At 40.2% G+C, this 26,432-nt stretch overlaps 1 protein-coding gene across 5 annotated transcripts in view; it reads right to left on the minus strand.

Annotated features, from left to right (window-relative positions):
• Window positions 1-4,341: 4,341 nt before the first annotated feature.
• The window catches only part of rab9a (RAB9A, member RAS oncogene family), a 53,439-nt gene continuing 31,348 nt past the window's right edge, over window positions 4,342-26,432 (minus strand). For 3 of the 5 annotated variants that reach the window (XM_052014271.1, XM_052014272.1, XM_052014270.1), the window contains 2 exons: window positions 8,123-8,150; window positions 4,342-6,888 (listed from right to left, as the gene is read on the minus strand). In XM_052014271.1, coding sequence (XP_051870231.1) covers window positions 6,245-6,850 — 606 coding nt within the window. In that variant the 5' untranslated portion in view covers window positions 6,851-6,888; window positions 8,123-8,150 and the 3' untranslated portion in view covers window positions 4,342-6,244. Of the gene's footprint in view, window positions 6,889-8,122; window positions 8,151-14,400; window positions 14,513-18,564; window positions 18,678-26,432 lie in introns of those variants that run through there. The other 2 variants (XM_052014268.1, XM_052014273.1) reach the window with 2 other exon arrangements.

Here is a 26,432-nt window from a genome sequence, read left to right on the forward strand (position 1 = left end):
TCAAACCTTTGACGATCACACATTAAAACCCTACAAAGCCAGATGTTACAGGAGCAGCAGCAAAATGGAGAGGGCAGCACACACAATAACCATACTCGCCAATATTTTCTTTGTTGTTGACAACTGTGCCGGTAACCAGGGTAAAAGTGAAGTGTTCCTCAGATTTATGTCACTGACAGACATTGATAATTTTAGTTTATGGTCAGCAATCATTCAAAATGTTTGTCATAACCTACCAAAGGATTTTCTGAATCTGGAATGTGGACCAGATTCCTGGTTTTATGGATGTGCACATAAATCCTTTGCATTTATATTACTATTTCAGAAGTATCTGCATTGTCACGAACCAGCAACAAAAGAAACACACTGAGCATGATTCAGTGTTAAAAACTATTTTATTAATCACTACTTATGATAATATGAAAAAAAAGAAGTAAAAATGTTAGTATGTTAGAATTCGAAAATGTTAAACCTTGAACGTTAACCCCAAAACTAAACTCTTCGTGTGTGTGTGGCAAAGTCCCAAACTCCAAGTTCGGAATGGTTCTTAAAAGTTCAGTTCCGCAAGCCATAAGGTGAAATATGAGCAAGGGCTTCTTCAACAACCACCGTTGTCTGAAGATAAGACGTAGACGTAGAGAAACATAGAGAGAGTAAATACGAAATCCAAATGTTCCACGATGGAACCCAAACGACACTTAAGTGTTTACTCGGTAGTGACTTCCTCACCCCGAAAAGCATCCGAATCGTGGTCGTCCACACACAAATACCTGTTTCCTTCTACAGGTCAGCAACAAAGTGAACTCCACCAGATTACTTCCAATTTCCATACATGGATTTCTGTGGCAGACACAGTTATTGTTTCTCATCCATCGATAGAGAAAACTAGCAGGCTGGTGTCTCTCTCCCTTCTCTCTCTCTCCCTTCTTCTGACTTCTTCAACAACGTCATTACGTCCTTTATCTTCTATTGACGTAAGCACGCCACGCACACACACACTCTATCTAAAAGGGACATTCACTGAGTCCGTAACAGCATTAGCAAAGTGCCAAGGCACAAGCAATGAATTAAGAACAAAACAGCCAAATTTAAGTGTGCATTGTAGCGACCTACCTTCGAAGCAAGCGAACCGGCTCCGAGAACGGAGCGGGCGTCGGCAGGAAGGCTGGCCGCAAAATGGCGCCGGGCCTTCTTCTTTGACAGTGAGGGAGAAAGCCCGCGCACGGGAAGAGTCGGTGACGTATTGCGGGCGTCCGGAGAGGGCAGGATCTGTAACGGCTTTAAGAGCCAGCGCGGGAAGTTGAAAAATAAATCAGTCTCGAGTTCAGACCTCCGACTGCGTGTTTCGTTCCTAGCTCAAGTGCGTAGCACCTCGCTACATTGGTGACCCCGACGGTCCAAACAGGATTTGGACCAAAGATGACTGACTTTTCAGCTGTTCACGCAGTTTCACTTAAACTGCCAACTTCCTGGACGTTGCGGCCCCAAATGTGTTTTGATCAAGAGGAGGCCCAGTTCCAGATTCGACAGATTTCTCCCGACTCCACATGCTACCATTATGTGGTGAGCTCCCTCGACCAGAAGACAGCCGCCCAGGTCAAGGACTTCATTCAGTCGCCACTGGAGGAAGGCAAATACGTAGCATTCAAAGCGCTGCTCATTTGCACCTTCGGCCTCTCACGGTGGGAGCGAGGTGCCCGCTTGCTGCACCTGGACGGTTTGGGAGACAGTCCGCACTAATGAATGAAATGCTAGCCCTGGCTGACGGACACAAGCCCTGCCTTATATTCGAGCAGGCATTTCTAAAGCAGCTGCCCGAAGACATATCTGCTACTCGCTGATGCAGATTTCAGTGACCCCTGGGAGGTGGCGGCCCAGGCAGACGTGCTGTGGAAGGCCAAGAGGGAAAGTGAGGTGTCCATCGCACAGATCACCAAGCCACCTGCCCAATGGCAGACCAGACCAGGGCCGGCAACAGAGCACGTGCACCCTAGAGGCAGCAGTGAGGAAGCCAACGTTCAGTGGTGTTTCTACCATCCGCGGTGGGGCACAGAAGCCCGCCAGTGTTGCCCGCCCTGTGAGTTCCCGGGAAACGCTGAGGCCAGCTGCCGCTGATGGCCACGGTGCCTGGCCACCAAGACAGCCTTTTGTTTGTATGGGACAAACAATCAGGACACCGCTTCTTGGTCAACACCGGAGCGGAAACCAGCATTTTACCCCCGACAGGGCGTGATACCCGCAACAGGGAACCAGGACCCACCCTCAGGGTTGCGAACGGCAGCACGATATGAACCTACGGCACCCGCACAGTGCAGCTGCAGTTCAGCGCCAGCTGGTTCACGTGGGACTTCACAAGGGCCGCCATGGCCCAGCCACTCCTAGGGGCAGACTTCTTGCGGGCCCACAGCCTACTGGTTGACTAACACGGGAAAAGGCTGGTACATGCCAAGTCTTCTCAGATGTTCTCCTTGGGCGAAGCCAAGTTGCTACCCCACACCTAGACTCCGTCACGCTGTTGGACAACGAATTGGTGGCGGACTTCCCATCAGTTCTGGCACCGCAGTTCACGACAGTCATACCCAGACACGGAGTACAGCACCACATCCCGACCAAGGGACCACCTCTCCATGCCCGCGCACAACGGCTTCCCCCGGACAAGCTCCGCCTGGCGAAGGAGTTCAAGCGGATGGAGGAATTGGGGATTGTATGGAGGTCCAACAGCCCATGGGCTTCCCCCCCTGCACATGGTGCCCAAAGCAGCTGGGGCTGGAGGCTGTGCGGCGACTACCATCGGTTGAACGAGGCCACAACCCCAGACCACTACCCCGTATCCCACATACAGGACTTTACAGCAAACCTGCACAGGACGAGCATCTTTTCCAAGGTAGACCTCGTCCAGGGATACCATCAAATCCCGGTACACCCTGAAGACATCCCCAAGACAGCGTTCATCACCCCATTTGGACTGTTCGAGTTCCTCCGGATGCCTTTCGGCCTGAAGAATGCCGCACAGATGTTCCAGCGGGTCACGTAACAACCTACCTTCGAGGCAAGCGAACTGGCTCCGAGAATGGAGCTCGCGTTGGCAGGAAGGCCAGCCGCAAAATGGCGCCGGGCCTCCTTCTCCGACAGTGAGGAGAGAAAGCCCACGTGTGGGAAGAGTTGGTGACATATCACAGGCGTCACTTCCGTCCAGAGAGGGCGGGATCTGTAATGGGTTTAAGAGCTAGCGCGGGAAGTTGAAAAATAAATCAGTCTCGAGTTCAGACCTCCAACTATGTTTCATTCCTAGCTCAGTGTGTAGCACCTCGCTACAGCATATCATTAGTAATTTCTACATCAAATGAATCAACTATAGGTCTCTAAAGTTTAATTACCAAAAATACCTGCAGTTAAAATAAAACAAACTGAACAAAAAGGCCACATATATTCTAATATGTTTACAATGTGGTCTTCTCTAGCTTAATGAAATCTGCGATTGGCTTCTTTCCCCACAGCCCTGAACAGCTTTCAGTCAGCTAGCATTGCCAAGCTTCCAGTTACCTGCCCTGTTAATTCTCCACCTAACCTCCATCCTTATCTCTCTACACTATCCCAATGAAGATCACCAGAAGCTTGAAAAACAGCATCTCATCTTTTAAATAAACACTTAAAATCAAGTCTTTTACTTATTAACTTTAGAATCTTTGCCCTTTTATAAAACCAAGGATTGTTCATGCTATTTAAAGTAGCTCTGGCTTCACCAGTTTCTCCTCACTTATTCTGCTGCGTTCCACCATATTTATCTAACTATGGTGTCTGACTCAAGTATTGCCAGCATATTTTATTTTGTTTTGCTTATATTTTCTTTTTATCTGGTTTGAGTGATGGCAGCTGACAGAGTGGCTAGTGCACGAGGAATTCCCATCTTTTTCCACAGAAAGAATCTTTATTAGAAAAGAAGAGTTCGAAGGGTCACTGACCTGAAATGTTAACTCAATTTCTCGCTCCACAAATGCTACCTGACCTGCTGAATATTTCTAGAATTTTATTTCTCTATAAGAAATCAAATATAATAAAAGCATTCCCTCAAATGCAGAAGAGCATCAGTTATAAATGTGCTCAAGTTGATGGGGTTGGGCTTGAACCTGCAATCTTCTGCCTCAGCTGTGAACACAACTACTGAGCAATGGCTGAAGCTGTACAACACACAAACAAGCTCATGCTTTTCGGACAGGCTTAGGGTTTGAAGTAAATATTTTTAGTGACCATATTCAGAATTAAGTGAAGCAACGGCAAAATACAAACTTGTTGAAACATACTGCACAAGAAGTTGTTATTAAAGAAAGACACCAAAATGAATTGTGATTAAAGAATTTTATATAGTGATCAAAAAGCATGGTGACAGATTGAACACACAGTAGTGCCTAAACTTTCAGCAGATAGAATGCATTGATTTGTTAAAATATGATTCACATCAAGATTATTTTCTGTTATTTCCAACTATTTTCCATTGCATAATTCAGCAGTACTGTATCAGCCAATACTGACAAATTTTAATGTGGTAAATGAGACAATTCAGCTAGTAAGACAAATATGTTTATTGCAGCAAAGCGCAAGAATAAAGCAGTTTTATTTTTGGATTTTACTCTGTCTTTCACTAACTGAATTCATTATTTTGCTAAATGAAGCCTGGTCCAGCCACTCTGTAATAAATAGCTCTTTGAGCTTAACAAATGGCTCTCTGAGAATAATATAAATGGTCTATCATGTTAGATCCTCCAACTGCACAAGAGTCTAATAAAATATTAATTGCCTCAAATGATTCCTACATGCAAATACTGATCTCTACTAATGCTACAATGGTCAGATACAACAGGAAGAAAAAGGGAAAAACTGAACAACCAGGCTGCATTGAACAACACTCAGCTATGCAGAAACAAAGGCCTCGAAGCACATTTGGAACCATTATTCTTGACTAGAGAAGAAAATTACACAGGTGAAAATGAGAGAAAAATAAATATTTTTAGTGGTTATGTGTAAAAAATTAACCCAATTTGGCATACAATGGAACATACAGCAGCAAAGATATCTAAAATCTAAAACTAAGCCACAAGCCAGTGGTTGCAAATTCCATCATGTCCCGAATCTCGGAAGAACTCGTCATAGCAATGTACACAAATACAACTTAAATTTAGTGTGGGAATTAAAGCAGCCAAGGCAATCTCATAGATAGCATTTATGTAATCTGATACACATGACACCATTATATTGCCCAAAATAATAGCATTTACAACCATAACTTGTTTTACAGGTTACATTTAACCCTGAGAGGAAAATAAATGAATGTAATGACACCTTGTGGAATGGTACTGAAGATGTTACTTTATAAAGAATTGAAGATTTCAGGTTTTGACAAATCAATTCAAAATACACTGTACCTTTACATCATTCTGTATAATCTGAATGTTTTTGTTGATTTACTTGTGCATCAACAACGAATCCTGTCAGAACTGTTGAGCAAACTGCTACCTTTTCTCAAATTTGTAGAAACAGTACCTTGTGGTTACTTGACCTCACAACAAACCAATCGCACCACATAGATGACCTTTTCAGTACCACATTAAAGTACCCTGTTCAGCAGAACAATATGTTCGTCGGTAGACCATTCAGTTACACAATCAACATTAGGGAATGAAAATAGACAGGTTTCTATCCAATACCAGTAAATACTTCATTGTTTTCTTAGTAATGTAAAAAGATCATTTACAGTACAATACAGCATATTTTGGGGTCAGAATAGAAGCACCAAAACACAAAACATTTGTGGAATGAGCAGTTTAGAGAAATGGCAAAAAAATTAAATTCTGAGTTTACAACCACCATCTCAAGCCACAGTATGGTTTCCTTCCATTTTTTTCATTTTAGTTTGAAATATTGTACCAATACCAAATTCATTTTATTTTTAAATTTAATGTTTATGTAACTTTCCATTTTTGGTTGATCTTGAACTCAGAAAACCGTTTTGTCTAATCCCATCATCTGATCTATGAATGTGTCAGTTACCGGTGGATAACCCACAGCATCAGCATTGTGTGTGTGCACGTGTCCACATCTTTTCCCAACCACTGGAACTTAGTTTCATTCAGCTGGCTGACACCGGTTTCCTCAAAACAGTCCCAGCAGATTTGCACTATCCCAATCAACACCAATCAGTAAATCAATGGCACATAGTGGAAAGTTCATTGCATCCAGCCCATCACAGTCAGCAGCAGGAAGAGCTTTGCTTCTTCCCTCTGTTTAAATTCACCGTGTCCGTTTGCATGAAACTGTCAGATCTATCATCGGTGGCAAGAACTCGACGAACAGCTTCTTCAAAGGCCACTGCAACATTGGTGGCATCTTTTGCACTTGTTTCAAAGTAAGGATGGTTGCCGTTATCTTTGCACCAAGCCTGTGCCTCTTCTGCTGAAACTTGCCTCTCACTGACATCAATTTTATTACCTAGAACCACAAATGGGAAACTCTCTGGCTCCTTCACATCTGCATAATAGATAAATTCCTTTTTCCAATTGCTCAAATTTTGGAAGCTTTGGTAATCATCCACACTAAAAGTAAGGAGGCAACAATCGGAGCCTCGATAGAATGGTGTCCGAAGGCTCCTAAACCTCTCTTGACCAGCAGTGTCCCATATCTGCATTGTCACATAATGTCCATCTACTTCCAAATCTTTGTTTAGAAACTCAACCCCTATTGTGTGGAACAGGTGTATGTCAAACTTATTGGTAACATATCTATTCATGAGTGAACTTTTTCCTACTCCACCATCTCCAAGTAGGATAACCTTCAGTAGGGTTGATTTTCCAGCCATGGCAACCTCAAATGTCTAAGCGATGAAATCAAAACAACCTGTAAAATAAAACAGGTATTCATTGTTATCTATTTCATGGAGATATACAAATATTAGAAATAACCAAAAGCGATCAAAATCCAATCACAAGCCTACAGTGAAATCAAGACTAGAGCAAGGAGTGGGAAAAGGTGGTCCTCAGGTGAGGAATGGACAAGAGGTGGTTGGACAGAGGAAAAACACATTCAGAGAATGCATGGGAAATATTACTCCACATAAATGTGATGAGCCTCTATGCAGTCAAATTAAAAACAGATAGGAAAACTATGCACTTAGTACATCATCTGGTACAAGTGCAAGCAGCAAAGAACAGCTATGTACATTGCCAGTTTAATGAATTGATTTCAACATTTTACTGTTTTTGTGGAGGAACATTTTAAAATATAACAGTACTTTATCAGAATGACTAATGATAAAGATCACCAAAAACGAAACTGTTAAGAATGAAATTGAATTGGATAAGATGTGGGCAGTTCCTGATTTCTCATGCTTAAGGAAGCTGTATTGTATGTGTTCAAAAAAAACTGTATGCATTAAAAAAAGTACAGGTTACAGCTGAGTGTACTGATACAATACAGTTTCAGTATATCCAGAACCCACTATGGGTTTCCCTCAATTTACAAACATTCCATTTCCAAAACTTCACTATAATGCAAATTGGCTTCTTAGAGTACATGCCCTTGATTTATCAGGGATTTTTTTTCAGGGATTCAAGGGTGAAGCAAAGAGTGGGAAGAGAGCTGAGCAAGAAAGAGATAAGGGGCAGGGGAGGGAATCAGGTGAGGGTTGAAGGGTGATAAGAGGGAGCCAAGAGAAGGATGAGGGACAGGAGAGGTAGAATAAAATCCTTCTTCCAGTTAGCTGGCTTTACCCCACAGTGCTTGCATCAGAAAGGCTGTCTATCGTGCCAATCATTTGAGAATGCCAATACCACTGACTCATTTCACGCAAGCTTCTTTCTCTACCGTACAAGAATCACAGTTAACAAATGCAAATAAAACCTTTAACCAAATCAAAAGCAGTGCCTTCCAGACTACAGCTGCATAACAAATACTTTCTACATTTAAACACAACTTTCAAAAGTTTTATTCACGTCTGAAGTCACCATGTCATCACTTAAAACTAGTTAAGATGGTTCTCTTACATTTTAAAGTGTACATTTTCAACCTCATTTTCATGCGTTAACAATAGAACGCCACAGAAATTGAAAATAAATAAGTCAACTTTCCTTACCTTTTCAAATTAATGCATCATTAGACTTCTGTGTAAAAACAAAATGGAATAAGTTGCAATTAATCACCATTTCCAAGATCTCAACATTTTTTAGAACCAGCTATAACCCTAGATGCAGTGCAACCTCAATATAGCACTTATTACATTGCAGTTCCAGATGCTCTGCAGGAATTGCCAATTCCTCCAAGATATCATGCTTTTTTACTCCATGGTCATAGGGAGGTAGTAATATTCCCAAGAGAACGCAAAACCCTCTGAAAATCCCTCTGACAACAGCAGTAGTGAGGAGAAAGCAATAGATTCTGGAAAAGAACAAGAAATCCACTAATGGGAACCTGTTCTACAAATTGTAGATGTGGAATACAGAATGAGTGGAGAGAAGGGAGGTGGACTTTGGGAATTTCTGTTCAAATTGTCTATATTAAAAACCAAAATTAGTTAAGTATTAATTTCACTTACGTTGCAGTTGTTAAAGTTGTCCCCAACACCCGTGTTATTTCAAGGTTGCACTATTATATATAGTGGCAGACAACAACAGAACATAAATTTCCTTAGAATATAGTCAAAGATCGGAGTCCTTAGGCAGAGACCCAACCAGCATCTAAAGTCATGATTTCTAACAGCTAAGAAAAATTCACTACCATCTCCACCCTAGCAAAAGAAACATTATTAGTCATGGCCCAATTAATATTCTCCAAAAGGATTATAGGATGCAGTCTTTTGGTTAGCAATCTAAACATTATGCTTCCTACAAGGAAAAGTAACTCTATCTCATCTTGACTTGCTTAAGTGTTGTTATTTCTCTAGATGTTGAAGTTTTCTTCTTGAATTTTCACTAAGAGTAACTGATTGGTCCTGCATATCAAAGTCTATATTCAAGCAAATATCCTAGTACAAACTGTTACAAGGAATTGAGTAGACATTCAATGCAACTAATTGTCACTAAAAAGATTTGAAGCTTCAGTGCAACTTTTGATGTCTTCCTTTATTGTAACTGTGGTTTAATAATTTTAAGGGTATTACCAATACACAGCAAAAGACTTACTGCCTAAACTACAGGTGTTTCTTCCCACTCACAACCCAATTCCAAACCTAGCCACCTGCTTTAAAATTCCTTTTAGAACAATTTGCTAGCATCCACTTACACTGCTTCATTTCTGAACAGATTACTTGCACCCACCCAATTCAATAAACAGTAACTATTAATCTAACATGTTTAAATAATTTTAAATCAAGACCTTGAAAACTTACATCTGGATGAAGTGGCAAACTCAAGTCACCACCTTCAAGAAGTGAAGTCAGCAGTTGCACAAATAAAACTATTCTGCAAAAGGTTAAATCCTTTTATTGCAGTGTGTAACACCAATCCCTAGAAAGGTGAGCATGAGTAATTCTGCGAAACAGTTGAGTGGCTTAGTGATTTCCTATTTCTTTACGGGAATGTCCGCTATTCTAAAAGAGGAAACCTTGTTCCCCATTGGTTTTTTTTGAATTACTGCCCCAAGTGCTGTCACGCTGCTCTGTTCCGTGAGGTTTTATGTGAATGTTTACTACTGTCAAACTGGTTATTTCCATTTCCCTTCCTTCCTGTTCCACAGATCTTTGAAGCCTAGCTGGGAAAGCTACTGAGGGGGAAGAACAGTACATGAATGTTTTTTTTAAATGTGTTGGATTGTCAGAGTGTACAATACTTTAATAAAGGACAAATATAACAAAAAACAAATGGAAACCTTCAAAAGGTAGAATAATTAGCATATAGGAGAAAGATCAAATGAACAACTTCAGACTAAACAAATAGTTAAAAGACATTAACGGGAAACACGACAATTTTCCTGTAAAAGAAAAAGTTCACTAAAGTGAATACATTGGAATTAATACAATGAAAATGAATATATGCTAAAAAGCTGGTAAGAGCAGTGAAGAAACAGACAGGATATAGCCGATAACGAGCAAAAAAGTAAAAAGATTCTCATTGCTGAACAGGACAGTTAGAAGTGAAGCATACCAGAATATACTGCAAATTTAATTTAAAGTAGGGTACGAAATGGAAAATATTCCAAAGCAACAAAACAGTAACAGTATAAAGATTCAGTGCGATAGAAGCTCAAAGAGACCGAAACAAATAAGGGATAGATATTTATCTAAATATTAAAAAGAGAAGATATTGAGAGGTACCGGGATCCATTATGATGGAGACACTGAAGTGTACTAGCAGATTGGAACCAGGCCAATATGGTGCTTAGTTGCAAAAAGGGTGATAAAGCAAATAGATGTATCGATCTCACTTTAATTATTTACATCTGCCTTCAGAAGTAGATTGAGAGGTCTCTACAACAGTAGAAAACAGCCAACATGAATTTTGGGAGGAATATAATTCCTGATCAAACACTCAACCATTTTATGAGACAAAAAGAGCATCTTGCGTGAAAGTTAACTGCTTTTTGCTATTCTGAATAAATATTACATAAAACTCAGTTCTAGGGAATTATGGTAAACACTAGGAATGATCAAGATTTTGGTTTTAGGAGCTGAAAACTATTTCACATCAGGACCTCTATTGGAACAGGGCAAGGGACAAATATTGACTGGAGAGCCCAGATATCAGGTTTAGGGACCCTGGCTTTTCAAAGAATGTGGAAGAAATACCTCATGGTGGTAACACGCTGATAACAAGATGTTGGGTAAAAGTTTCAGAGGAAACCGCTCAGAATTGGTTTTGGCCAAACAAGCACATAGACAGATCAGAGACCTGCAATGTAATTGAAACTAGAACAAATTAAAAGTGATCCAAACCTGTTGTAGTCTGTGGTGTTGAAATAACAAAGGAAATAATGTAAATCTTGATGGTTAACATAATCAGCCAATTCAACAATTAACCTAATGAAAACAGTTACATAATCAGAGCAGTAAAATATGCCATAGGACATTTTGATTGAACTCTTCTGATCTGAATCTATGCAAGTTACGGAGGCTCAGACAACTTTTCATATAGAAAAATTATGAAAAAATTGTTCTTCGTATTAGAAAGGGACAAGTATGAAATGTACAAGGAAAGATAAAATCAAAATATTGACTAAAATTGAGGCTTAGACAAGGAGATACAGATACCAAGTTAAAATGGATTATGAAATTAGTGATCAACTCCACGGGAGTCCCCAAAGCAGTGGAGGGGAAAAATAATAATTAAATACAACTTTGTAATTGAGTGCTTCTAGATGAATGGGTTAAAATTCCAGAATGAACTCCCTCATCTGTAATTACCTAGCACTTGTACAGAATATTCATAGGTAACTTCAAACTTTTCCAAGGTAAAGTGCTGAGAGAATAAAATGTACAAGTAAAGTGTACAATTTCTGCCATCATGATTCCTTATGTGGAACTATGGTTGTGGGGTGGAAGATAAATGGAAACTAGATTCCTTCCATTCATTCTATATCTTAAATGTATGAAAAGTATTGCCACTCTATAGTCTGCATACACATCTGGTGGAAACACCAATTTTCAGTTTTGTTTTACTCTTTGCAGATAGCTATACAGATAATCATAGGAACTGTCAGTGCAAAAAAAAAACAAGGTGCTGCCATAAAATAGCATTCATACCATTACTGCAAATGAAATTCATAAATGGCAGTGTTCATGATGGTAGAATCAATTAAATTAAGCTTCCAATAAATCATGGACTTACTTTAACACTGCAAAGGAAGAAGCTAGTTGCCACGTCACGTACGTGTCAACGTAACTGCAAAAATGCACTAAAGTCTGGAGAGTGCAATGGCGCGGTAGACCATTGTTACTACTTTCAATCCAGTGTGTTGCAGCAATGGACAAGTGGTATAACCATTACTACTCTTCAAAGATCTGTGTGTGAGGATTGAAGTGCATCAGGGCTGAAATTAAGTTGGGTTTAGTTGCACATTGATATTTGGACAACTTTTTAGGAAAGTATATAAGGATTAAAATGCTTCTTGCATTTGATCCCAAGACACTTAGAAGAAACAATTTTTTTTACAGAATGTGGAAATGGGCTGTGTGCTCATATCAAAGGCATGAAACATTTTAATGCACTTAAACAAAGATGTCACATTCAAACACTTTTGTAATTAAACCCAACTTAATTCTAGCCAGAAGGCATCAGCCAGACATTAAAGTGAGCCAAACTGCCTCATCCTCTATGTTACTCCAGGTCCATGATTAGTGTGAAACTTGATCTTATGGATTCTGCCATTTTGTGATGAAAACAAATATGAAACAAGTGCAACTGTAGGTACAATAAGAACGTTACTTTCTATCAGAGGCCAGTTATGGCATTTCAAAACAGCTTCAACTGCCGACAGTTCATACATGATTAGCTGTCCACTTGCCTCCAAACAGAAAAAAATTTTGATCTTCCCATTAAGCCTGAACAAAAAGTATTGTGGCTTTTGTTTTTAAGCATAGAAATGAGGGCTACGATAGAATGAATGAAAGGAATTTAGTCTCCTTCTATCTTTCCCATCCCCACAATAATAATCCCACAAAGGAACCATGAAGGGAAAAGTTCTACATTTTAATAAATGGACAATTCAGTCAGCACACAAATTGTCTTTCGGCTCTTGGGAAACATCTGAATTTGCATTGTAGAGTATGTTCCCAAACAAGATAGTTACAGATGGAGGTCATTTGACAATCTTAATTCATTCATCCATCCACAACATGGAACAGTATAGCACAGGAACAAGCCCCTCAGGCCATGATGTCTGGGCCAACCATGATGCCAATTTAAACTGCACATCTGCCTGCACATGGTCTATATCCCTCAATTCCCTACCTGTTCAGGTATCTGTCTAAATGCCTCTTAAATGTTCTATTGTATCTGCTTTCACCCTCACCCCTGGCAGCGTATTCCAGGCACCTACCATTGTGCAAAAAATAACCTGCCTCGTAAATCTCCTTTAAACTTTACTCCTCTCAAAGCTGTGCACATTAGTATTTGACATTTCCAGTGGGGGGGAAAAAAAGACCATCTACCCTGTCTACGCCTCTTATAAAATTTCATATACTTTTAACAGGTCACCCTTCAGCCTCCAAAGCTCCAGAGAAAACAATACAAGTTTGTCCAACCTCTCCTTATTGCTAATTCTCTCCAATCCAGGCAACATCCTGGTGAACCTCTTCTGCACCCTTGCCAAAGCCTCCATATCCTTTCTAGAAATGCAGTGACCAGAACTGCACACAATACTCCAAACGTAGCCCAACCAAAGTTTTATACACCTACAATATGACTTCTCAACTTTTACACTCAACATCCTGACCAATGAAGGCAAGTGTGCTGTACACCTTCTTTTACCTCCATCTCATGTTGCCACTTTCAGGAAGCTACGGACTTGCACCCAAGATCCCTCCATACGTCAATGTTCCCAAGGTCCCTGCCATTTACTGTATACTCTTGCACTTGACCTCCCAAAGTGTAACACCTCAGACTTGTCCAGATTAAACTTCAAACCACCATTTCTCTGCCCTTATTTCCAACTGGTCTATATCTTGCTGTATCCTCTGACAACCTCCTTAACCATCCACACCACCACCAATTTTTGTATCATCTGCAAACTTACTAATCAGCCCACCTATATTTTTATCCAAATCATTTATATACAAACACAAGTAACAGAGGTACCAGCACTGATCATTGTGGTCACAGACCTCCACCACTACCCTGTGTCTTCTAATGACAAAGCCAATTTTGAATCCAATCTACCAAGTCTACACAGATCCCATGTGCCTATATCTTCTGGATCAACCTACCATGAGGGACCTTGTCAAAAGCTTTATTAAAGTCCATATATACATCATACCCTCAATCATCTTTGGCACTTCCTCAAAAAAAAACAAGTTTGTAAGAAGTTCTCCAAATTGCAAAACTATATTTAATCACTTTGGGGTTTTCCCCTCCTCCACACTGCTTTGGAACTGCATACGAGTCAATCACTATAAGCATTTCCTTGTATGCATTTTAACTTTGTTATTACCAGTTCTGAATCTGCATCCCTTCATCATAGTCTCAATTATAAAGTAATATTCTGATTTTACCATGCCCACACATTTCATAATTGCCCATATCCAGGATAAAAAAAATCAAATTTTTCATAAGTTTGATATACAAATGCACAGCTCCAGGCTCATCAGTGCACTGCTTCCAGCTCTACAGCTTTTCCCTTGCATACAAGTGAGAGAAAGCTTCAGATAAGTAGAAGTCAAACAAAGTCCTCGAGCATATTGTCCTACCATGCAATTGTTTTTACCTCTTCATTGCAGCACTGGCTGGAATGTGTTAAACATCAAGAATTTGAATCTGTTTCCTTCAACATCCTTAGTTACTCCAACAGTTCTGAGTGCAGCGAGACTTTACTCTTTCGTTCTCACTGTGTGCAAAATCTTGGATTACACTGCATGCCACCGATTTATCCACATCCTTGTTTGTCTAACGTTAGTTTCTGGGCAGTTTCCCCCTAAACTACTGCCCCCATCAGCTTACAACCACACTTGCACTTTATGTTGAATTCTATTTGCATTAATTTGGAAACCAAGAACCAAAACACCAAGCTCTGGGCACCCTAACCCCCTTCCCCATTTCAAACCTAGGCCTGAATGAGTACTAATTTTCTACACCTCAACCAGATTCTTCTTCATTCCCAGGATTTACTCTGAACCAACGCCCCCCCCCCCCCGCAATTGCATTTCAACCAAGTCTCTTATGTAGACACTAGTCAAATACCTTTTGGAATTTTTGATTTTTACACATCATACTCTTTAGTCGACTGCAGTTGTTGAGATGGATCAGGTATTGCACTACTCTATGACTTCACATTGTGGCATGGACCCTCAAGTCTGTCCTTTGTAGCTGATGTTAATTATTAAAATATCAGTATATGCATTTTTCTCAGACTTTTTGAATCTAAGCACCAAATTAGCCCAAGTCCAATCAACTCCACATCCTGTGTCTTCCTCATAATAGATCCAAATACCTCAAACTCTTCCCTATTCTTTTCAATCAGATAAATACATTTCTTCTACTTGTTTTGACCCCTTTTAGCTTCTATCAGATTGAACCATTATCAATTTTACTTCAATCACTTTTAGAAGGGTATACAATGCATTATTTCCTCATCAATACTTTGAAGAGATCATCAGAATATTTTCCTATGATTACCTTACTTTATGTAAAATTTTCATTATATTTTGGTTTGCACTATATCTGGATACCCTTTAAATTTAGGCAAATTATTTCTTTACTCTCTTACTCTACTGGTTTTACCACTCTTTTTGGATCTCTGCATTTCTTTGTATTAATTTCATTAATTTCAGTAAACTTCTCTTTGCAGGAGAGTTGTCATGTTTCCTCTTTATAACCATCTTTTGTACTACTGCCTTGGATCACACTTGTTTAGGCTAAACCTGTTCATTTGATCTTTGTTCTAAACGCTCTGCAATGTACCTTGAGTTTTCCTTTGTCTCATTTTGAGGTGCTGGACAATCCCAATCAACTTAACATATATTTGAAAACAGAAGTGATTCACTGTTCATATTCTCAGCCAAAGTTCAAAGGAAAGAATTGTGAAATGAGAAATAATCTACCTGACAAGGTATAAACTTCACATATAATCATATGGAACAGAGCAACGTGATAGTGCTGTCTTTAGAAGAGAAAAGCAAGAAACAGTGGAGAGGTGTTCATTCTCAGCCTTAGAGCACCAGGTATTATCCTACAGGAGGAGGAATTAGATCAACCCAAACCACTCCTTAAACCACATTTCTTACAATTATTTATGTTCACATAGCTAGGAATGAATGTTGCAATCACAAAGTAGAAACTATGTACACAAATTGAGGCTGAACATCTATGAAATCCATCTCATTGCCAACGTCTACCTTTAAAGTTCAAAGTTCCCATTTTGGCATTAAGTGACAACTGGTCTTTTGAACACATTGCTGCATTGCTGCTTTGATTCTCTAGATCAGTTGGTTACTTACTACTATTTTTAGTCTCTAGAACAAATGTTATTTAGATTTTAACATTTGTTCTGCTGTGGTTATGAGCCACTTTGAGGCTTGTTAAAAATACTAAAAAGATAAACTTTTTCCTGGCCCCTCATTTTATAGTGCAAAACTACAGTAAAATGAATGCCACTTTCAAATTAATCTAGAATTATGTAATAGATGAGGTTTAAGACAGAATGCATGATTTTAAAATGAAAACTGAATTTATACCTGATCTCAACATGACCTAGACCTCGTTCCCAAAACTTTATTTCACCCAAAGATTATATTTGATTTTGTTTGCAATGCTAAAAGAAAATGGAGATCATCTACAAAGTTATCATAGGGACTTTAACAGAAACCAAATAGAAATGTTTAAATTCTACTCCTGTCCATCCAAAGTGATTTAATTCATGTGACTTTCCATAAGATTTTAACAAGAACCTCTGCACTAAAATTATCAGGCCTAACAACATTTCAACTTAAAATTGGCAACATATGCAGAAGAATGTTTATTTCCAAAAGAGATGAGACCAACTTGTTTCCATCCTCCCCTTTTGTCAAAGGAGAGATCAAACAAAATTTCCAATGAACCAGGATGATCATTCAGAGACAAGCAGAAAAGCAAGAAGCAATAAAGGTTATCATTCTCAGGGCAAATTAACTAAATTTCACATAGTATTTTTTTAAAAAAGCAAGCTGAAGAAATTAACACATCAAGGAGAGTTTTAAGAATTTTTGAGAAAGAGAGGGATAAAGAATCAAGAATAAAGAAGAATTGATAGAGAAGGAAAGAAAGAACAAAGTCGGAAGACAAAGGAAGCTATGATTAAGATTGAAATCAGTCAAATCATGGGGTTGCTCAATACAGTCCGAAGTCTGATATTTGAGAAACCTAGTGAGGCTTGTGGGTGGCAAGAAAATGTGGCAGAAGACAAGCATTTAAAGGAATGGTGGGTGCAATGAAATACTTGGAGGTGTCAGAGTAGTGGAGGCAAAGTGAAAGGGGTGATTTTTCTTTTATTAATAATTGGCCATCAAAACATTGTGCCAATCAGTGGCTGCAGAACCTTTGTCCCATTCTCTTAATTTTGCAACTTCCTGCCTTCCAACATATTTTAACGTTGAATTCCTCCACAAGTTTACCAAATCATATCTCTTAAACTGACTTGAAATACATCTCCTCTCCCAAGCCTGCCCTTTGACTCTTGCCCCCAGTAGTAGTTTGCCTGCACCCAGCAGTTTGTGACAGAACCTGCAGTCTCTCAAGACACATTATACAATTTCTCCAAATACCTCTAGTTCTCTTTTACTTTCAGACACCTTAAAATCTTTCTTCATCATCCTAAACTTTCATTTGTTAATTTGTTTTTTTTAAAGAAAGTATCTTATTTTGCCTCATTAAAGTGCTATATAAATTTGGATATGATCATCCTGATTTCATTAGCAATCTAGAGACAAGGATTTGAAGTATCAAGCCCACAAGTCATTCCAGTGATATCCTGTCTATAACTGGAATTTGACTCAAGGGTGTAAGGACATCAGCTTAATGGCTCAAACCAGCAATACTGCAGAGTATCCTCACCAGCAAGTCTCACTTCGCTCTCCCCCCTACTACTTTTAAGCACTTCCCAACCCTTTAAAATCTTTGTCTGCCACACCACCAGCCTACCACTCAACAAGTCTCACCAAGTTTCTCAAATATTCACCTTTGGATTGCGTTGAACATTCTTAACTGCAGCTCTGCTTGCTTTCCTGACTACTTTCTTCCACCCCAATTTCCAAAAAAAATTGTTCTTCATTCATTGATAACTCCCCCTTTCCAGCTAATGGTTGAAGTCTAGTTTGCTGTTTGTAACTACTTCAATCTACAGATTTTAAAGCTTTTTGAAGATTGGAGCCAGATCCATCTTTCCCCACAGACATTGCCCAAATAAGCTCGAACTTTCGCAGCGTTTTGCAGAGTTATCTGCCTATTTGCTTCACTTCCAACGTTTGTTGCACCAACTACCGCCGATGTTACTAACCTTGGGGGGGGGGGGGGGGGAGAGAAAGAGGAGGACCAACGTTACTCATCAACAGCTTCAGAGCTGAATGCAACGACAACGCAGCGTTAGAAATGTAGCGAAAGCCCTGTCCGCGTTGCAAACGAACTGCTGCATTTAATCAAGTGCGCTGACACACAGGCTGGGGTGGCATCACTGCAGAGCCGGAGTGTTAGTGCACAAGGTTTGGGGAGTGGTGGGGTGGCGGTTAGGCTGCTGACATGGAACCCTCTCTGTACAACGCCTGCTGGGGCATCGTCGACAGTGCGCGGCCACGCCGCTCCCGCTGCTAACTGGTCAGCTATGTACAGGCCGGGACCTGTCTCTCCTGCCTCGCTGCAAGGGAGAGGGAGAGGGAGGCCTCGGCCTCTACGCTGCACTTACCACCGAACCGCCTCTCCACTCCGAGCTGCCACTCGCCCACCGACGCATCCAACCAATGCGCCGGCCCTGGCACCGGATGTGACGCCAGGTGGATCGGGGGGGGGGGGGTGGGGAGAGAGACGGCCCACCACGAGACGCCTCTCAGCTGACGGTCACGCGCCAAGAGACCGGCGCGTGTGCAACACAAGCAAAACGCTGCAGTTGCTGCAAGTCGTAAATAAAGTCGGGGAACGCTGGCAATGCCCCAGTAGGTCAGGCGACCTCTGGGGAGGGAATCAGGGTCGAGCACAGCAGAGAACCTGTGCACAAGTGGCCGGCTAGCCCAGTGTACACACCCAGCTCTCTCTGGGGCAGGTGGTGATCTGGGCAGCTATTACACTGGAGGGGTCCCATAAAAGCAGCTCACCACCTCTAGAAGTACATTGACTGGAAGCAACACATCTGGTCTCTTTTGGCCAGCTTTGCATTTCCCACATCTCTTGGATTAGTTCAGACATCCATTGTGGTCTGTTAGCTATCCACCAAGGCTACCTGCAGCTTTTCAAAAGCCTGAGGCACTTACCAAGCTCTGGCAGAAAATTAAGCAGGCAGAAGCAAGACATGTGCAGCCCTTACCCTGAGAACATCAGTCCTTCACTGCTGGGCTCAGTGGTGAGTCCAGTCATGGGTGGGAGGTCATATGTACCAATATCTGACCACCAGTTTGTCTCAGACTGAGTATACATGGTCATCTGGGACAAACTGTCGGCAGCTGGAGGTTCTCTACAACATAGAATGAGGCCATTTGACCAGTCAAGTCTGAACTGACTCAATGTAAAAGCAGTCCAACAATTCCCAGTTGGCTGCTTTAGCCCAACAGTATTTTTTCTTTCAGGTACATCTCTGCCTACTTTTTGAACACTAATATTGCCCTTGCCTCCACAACTATCCCTTGCAGGGCACTCCAGATCCTAAGCTCACTGTGCAAAAGAAATTGTCCTTGTGTCACTTCTTGATTTTTGTCAATCTTTTCCATTCTATATCCCCCGGTCCTTGAACTCTCCACCAATGGGAGCAGTTTCTCATGGAGAGATGCACCACAGAAAGACTCTTTGGCCTATCAAATCCTCACTGACCATCAGACATTCATTTTTACAGCATTTATTTTATACCCTTTTTATTTCCCCACATTACCACATATCTTTGGGATGTGGGAGGAAACTGGAGCACCTAGAACAATCCCACATAGTCTCAGGGAGAACATGCAAACTCCACACAGACAGCACCGGAGGTCAGGATCGAATTCTGGTCGCTGGAACTGTGAGGCAGCAGCTCTATCAGCTGCACCACTGTGCTGCCCACCATCTGTTCACATTTACTCTGCCTATACCCATCATGATTTTAAATACCTCTATCAGAATACCTCCCAACCACCTTTGTTTTAAGGTGATTTGAGGGTAATTGCTAAGTAGACAGCTAAAGCAACCTACTCAGTGTCCACAAGTGAAAATCTTTCAATGATGAAGGTTCTCTCCCAACATCCTTTATTATTTTGCCAAATTCTGATTTCATACAAAGGCCTAAACTGCTATAAAATTCAACTTAATATAAAGCAAAACCTTGTGGATGCTTAAAGTCTAAAATAAACACAGAAATTGTAAAATAGCAAATAAGTCAGCAGTAGTGGGCGCTAAACATAATGCAAGCCCTCCCTGGTTTACGAATGCCCCACTAATGGACATCCTGCACATATGGATGAACATTTGGGAGACTGGCGGGAGGGATGGGGATGGATTTGCTGGCTGCTGTGGGTTTGCAGGCATCTTTGCCAAGTGGGAGCAGGGCCTTTCCACCTTTTTACATGCCTTCTCTCCCCACTACCATCCCCTCTTCCCCCAGTTTCCCACCCCCCCAACAATCAGGGGATCAGGGGCTGGGTCAAACTGAGCAGAGCTGGGAGTGCTAAGCAAACTCACTGAGTCAGTGAGGCCAGTTGGCGGTCACTCTCCCTATGCCTGCTCGCTCTCCCATCACGGCTCTTTCTGTGATCCTCTCCCACAAACTGGTTTTGTTCATGTAACAAAACAATTGGGTTTCAAGCAGTTCTCAAGAACAGAGCCTTGCCTAATCTGCGACTGCCTGTATTTACCTTCAAGTGACTAGGATACATGTCTTAGCTAAGAATGTACTATTGATATATTCACAGGAAGTACAATGGGCAACACATTATAAACTCTTAACCTCTGTAACAGGCAAAATTATTTTCTTGTAATACTCACTGTATTTTAAATTCTATTTTGAAACAATTATTAAATTAACAAAAAATTTGTACAGCTAGTATCATAATCTATCACTTCTTTCTCCAGATGCTGATTAATCTGCTATTTCATCATTTCCTGTTTAATTTTCACATTTTGATTATTTGTAAATTTTACGAAGTCAACTGTGCCTACATCATAAAAACATACATGTCTAGGAAGTTAATCATAACATGCCAGAAGCAATTAAGTTCATCACTGTGTCATTAAGCAGAATCATAATCTAATCACCTTCATCCTAACAGAGACAATGCTGCCTCAGATACCACCAATGGCCATCATCATATGAGCTATAAATCTAGTTGTTCATTATTTGAGTAAAACACAACTGGGAGTTGAAGGTTCAATACACCCATGTCACAGTTGAGTAGCATCACAATGTAGAATGTGCAGTTCCAGGACGGTGGAGAGCCGAACTTGTGATTTCATAGGAAGGAATGTGAAGAAATTCTTAAGGCAGTGCTGCATTCTTTCATTCGCCTCATTAGATCAGACAAAATTATTTAAATTGGCCCAATTATTATCTTTGACCTCTTGCAATTCAACTCCTGGATTATTAAGCACCTAAATAAAATGAGGACTTGGCAGCTTCCAAGCTGTTCCTCAAGGAACTCTACAACTTAAAACTAGGTTGCAACATTGTTGGGAGATTAGTTTTGTTTTCTGTCTGTATTTCACTTCACTGTTGTGTGTTTTTAAACTCTTTCATCAGTACATCCAGCCTGAATCAGCAATTTACTGCTGGCAATTGTGCACCATTACTGCAAGCACAGTGTTTACCATAAGTAAGCATTATGCAGAGAGCCTGCCAGCAGTTATCCTAGATTTGGTAGAGGAAGATCAGTTCTTCTGGACAGAGGAAAGGCAGGTGTACACCCACCTGCAGGCAGAAGTAGCTGTGCATATTTGAAGCAGTGATGGAGCCAGTGGAGTATGACCCCATTCATGGCCAGCATAGCTTTTGAGTGATTGCCTCCATTTTGCTCTCAGGAGGCTCTATCTTTACTCCAGGCGTGACCTGTGGCTTTAGGCTAGCTAATTCCCTTAACTTAGTTCCCTCGCAATCAAGTCCATCATATTCCAATTGGTCAACCTGGGGATAGTACAGTGGCACAACTAGTAAAGCCATTACCTCACAGCTCCAGTAATCCAGGCTCAATCCTGACTTCGGGTGCTGTCTCTGTGGAGTTTGCACATTCTCCCTATGACTTGTGGGTTTCCACTGGGTGTTTTGGTTTTTTGTATATCCCATGTCCCAAAGACACAAGGATTGGTAGGTTAATTGGCCACGGTAAATTGCTCCTAGTGTGTGGGTGAGTGGTAGAATCTAGGGGGAGCTTACAGGAATGTAGGGAAAATAAGGATTAATGTAGGATTGATATAAAGGATGCTTGATAATTGGGCCTGTTTCCACGCTGTATAACTCCATAACTTTAACACTGTCATTGATCTAAATCAACAGGAGTTCGCTTGAGCATGTTGTCTTTGATTAACTCATGAATTTCTAAATGATGATGAATAATAAATCATATAATAAATAAATCATGAATGATTGCCTATTTCTGCCACTAATCAATGGTCAATTGTTTAATGGCTTTCTCCATTTGTGAATAAAGTTTAGTATCAGCTACAATCCTGTGCAGTGCCATGGTTTAAACATGCAATGTCGAAGCTTTTCACACAACTTTCATAGTTGTACAACAGTGTTCCTGAAAAGATTTATCACGAGATTGAATTTAAGAATGTACTAAGGGGGTTTGTGTTAAGACAGTAAATTATTACAACTAAAGTTAAAAAAAAAGGATAAAGTTAAAATTATATCATTTCTGGACTGCAGGTCAGCCACAGAATAGCTATGTTCATAGTCAAGGGTGTCTTTTATCAGACTCCTTTTGATCAGAGGATTTTGAGATAACTTAAACTTTACTGGCATTTTCAAAATCAATCACTTTCTACATTTTCTTTAAAATGTGGCCCATCTATGCTTCAGCTCTACTCACACTTCCAAGATCATTTACATTGTTAAGGTTTCTTTAAATAGAGTCTCTGCCATTCCTGCATCCTTCTTCGTCAGACTCTTACAATTATTGCAGAGCATTTATATGGTTTATGGTCGTTTGAGGTACATCAAGAGAATGCAGTAGTCAGGTAATCTAGTTGAATCATGTTCTTTTTCTCATACATATCATTTTATCTTTAGTTTAATGATTCATCTATTGCTTATATGTTCACAAAAACTGTTGAACATTTTCATCATGTACTATTTACCAGCCTTTTCACATTCCCACTTAGTTCTACTCTTCCTCTAACCTACCTAATTCCTGTTTTCTTCATTAATTCTTTTAATGGTGTTAGGATGATTTTAATCACGTTTCCCCACCCTCCTTTTAAGTTTCAGTGCAGTTTTTAACCTTCTAATCTTTAATACACTTTCCACCCATATAATAGGAATGCGAGTAATGATTTTGTATGGCAGCATGTATTTGAAGATTTCCCACCTCTGAACTGTTTGCTAACTTTTCTCGTCAGTTAATTGGGACCAGTCCCTTCTTATCTCATGGACTTTGTCTTTTGATCTCCCAGCTTTAATTCCCAATTGCTCATTTCCATTCTTACACCGAGTCTACATACACAATGGCGCTTTTACACAATTATACATTTATCATATTAATTATTTATCCAAGTCATTCCTCAGATTAAAATGAACAAATGTTTTGTTCCTTGCACTCCAAGCACACTAATCTAGGGAAAAGGTTAGGTTGCATTTAAAAATTATGCTTTACTTTACTCATCCCATTAGCTTTAAAGCAGTCTGTGTAGGGATAGTTAAAATTATCCATAGCTCTTGCTCTCATTTCTCATGGGATTGTTTGGAGGTTTCCACTCTACCTCATCTATATTGTTCTGTGTTTATCCCACAGTCCAAAGATTTTAACTTTATCCTTTTTAATTTTATCTGTAACAAGTCTGTCTTAACACAAACCCTCTTACATTCAATCCTGTGATAGATATTTTCATTGCATCCCATTACTATCCAATCTGTCTTGAAATATTCTAATGACGGATATTGGCTTTGAAATTTGCAAAAGTGTTCGGAACATACCAATGACCTAGTCCATTTTGATGGTTGGGTCTTATTTATATTGGGCTGCAGGTAGAAACTGACAATCCCCAAGGAGCCCACTGGGTTCAAGCCACTGTAATATCAGATTGAGTGGAGCCAACAGAAAATAAATCAGGTGCTCGTTCTTGGAAGGGGCAATCCATTGTGGCAGCAGACTAATCTACCTTTCTGGAACATGGAGGACTATTCTTAATCATTACGAACCATACAAAAATAAGCACTTTCCATTGGAGTCCATCTCTACACACACTATCAAACTGAATCCTAAAATAATTTTGGAGATCTCTTTTTATCAAAGAGCAGATATTTCCCTATTATCATCTTATGACTGGGCATTTTAATTCCTGAGTTTCTTGTCCACTTGTTTCATGTGGCCATGAAGTATATTCATTCAAGGATCTCTTCAAAATAATGATAGAAGTCAGGCAGTAAGTTCCAGCCCAAGATTTTCAAAGAACTGCTGCTCCCTTTCCACGAGTCTCAAAATACCACCTGTTAAGTTTAGAGCCCAAAAACAGAAATTCTGGAAGAATTCAGCCAGTCATGCAACATCTGTGGAAAGAGAAGCCAGTCAATATTTCAGGTCAATGACCCTTCCTCAGAATATTGAAGGAGTTTTGTTTCAGATTCCAGCATCTGCAGTTCTCTTTGTTTTCCAAGTAAAGGGCCCAGTTCAGACTTAAGGCACATTTTTGTCATGGTCATGATATCATACCCCTCCTTAGATTTTAATGGATCTATTTCTCCAGTTGGTCTGTAATGCATACATCCTACTGAGCACTGATGTCAGATATTTGGAAATTTCTGTATCCATTTTTTTTTAAGTCCTTGTTCCATCTACCAGTGTTTTATGTGTCACTGCTCTGCCTTTTCCTTTGATTCAATTTTAACATTAGTTATTTCAACTAAGCCTTCTGATTCTGTTCCATTTAATCCAACTTTCCCTCACTAATCCCAGGGAGGTTTCCCAAAATCTTGCTGCATACATTACCCCCATTGGTCTTTTTACCTCCTTTATAAGGATTTTCATGGGAATTCAGTTTAGCAAAACCTATCCCTTTGCTACAGCCAACACTTGTTCTGGAAGTCATTCCAAAGTCCCAAAATGTGAAATTTGCCATCCTTCACCAGCTCCGGATCAACCTTCCTAATCATCTTGTCTTTAATCTGCTCAGCACAGCTCACTGGAAGCAATGCAGAAATTACCACCCTTAAGATTTTGTTTTTCAATCAAGTATCTCCCTCCTCAAAATCTCAGATGCAAGGACACCTGTCCTCCTCATTAGTTTCAATGCATGCCACAACTTTGAGCTGTTTGTGTTCCCGTCTCAGAAGCTCTTACATTTTTTCTCATCAACCTTCACTTATCATTCAGGTCTCTTCATCACAATTGTTAAAGAAAAGCTCATCTATGTCACTGATTAACATCTCCTAGTGTTATCATTCTCTTCCAGCCTTGCTGTCCAAGAAAGAAAACTGCCAGAAAATACATGTGACAGTTCCCAGTGAGCAGAGCAGCTATTCAGAATCACTGCCCCAATTAATGCTTCATATACATGTAAAAGAAAACTCACAAGGAGTACCTTTAATTGTTTTTAAATGAACTTTTCCCAATTAACCTGGATGGGTTAGTATATCTATGTAACCAGCTTGGATGCACAATAGTGTATGGTAGCAGTGGTGGCCAAACCATGGATCATGAGCTCCATGTGGCACATTCCATGGCAAACACACTCCTTTGTGCTCTATCTTTGTATCATTAACAGATGCGTATTGTGGGAGCTATGTCATCCAGCGGACAGTACCCTCTGACCTCTGCAAACCTGCACGGTGCGGATATAACATTCAGTGCACATTTCCTTCTAGCCTCAGCAATGGAACACGAATTGTATGTAGCATTGTGGGACAATGACATCAGACTGTATTCAGCCATTGTGGTGAATACACATGGTGCGCTTACATCTGTGGAGCATATTTCTGCAGAATACAGGGCCTGCGCTCACTAATCATGAGATTTAAGTGTTGGAGGTCCTACAATAATTTTGTGGATGAGCATGGGATTACCAAATTGTAACAAGCAGAGGCAGGAAGAAGAAACCAAAGTTTTAAGTCAGAATGGTAAGAAGAATTCGCATTGACCGTTAATGATAGCAAATCCATGCCTCATCGACAGTGAATTCCCTGTTCACTATAATACAAACAACTTAAAACATCACTGCAAAATGAGTCACAACAAGATCTCAGCTGTATATCCTCCTAGATCAGAAGAAGGACAAAGTAAGGTAACTGCATTAAATTCATGCTGAAAGAACCAACGCAAACTAATTTCTGCATTCAGCAAGGAAATTGACAGAATAACTGTTTTTTTTGTTTCATGTAATATCATCTGTACTGAACTTCCATATTCTGATGGAGAATTTGTTAAGAAAAATATTGCATAAGAGGTT

The sequence above is a fragment of the Pristis pectinata genome, chromosome 4, assembly GCF_009764475.1.
Source record: "Pristis pectinata isolate sPriPec2 chromosome 4, sPriPec2.1.pri, whole genome shotgun sequence".
NCBI lineage: Eukaryota > Metazoa > Chordata > Chondrichthyes > Rhinopristiformes > Pristidae > Pristis > Pristis pectinata.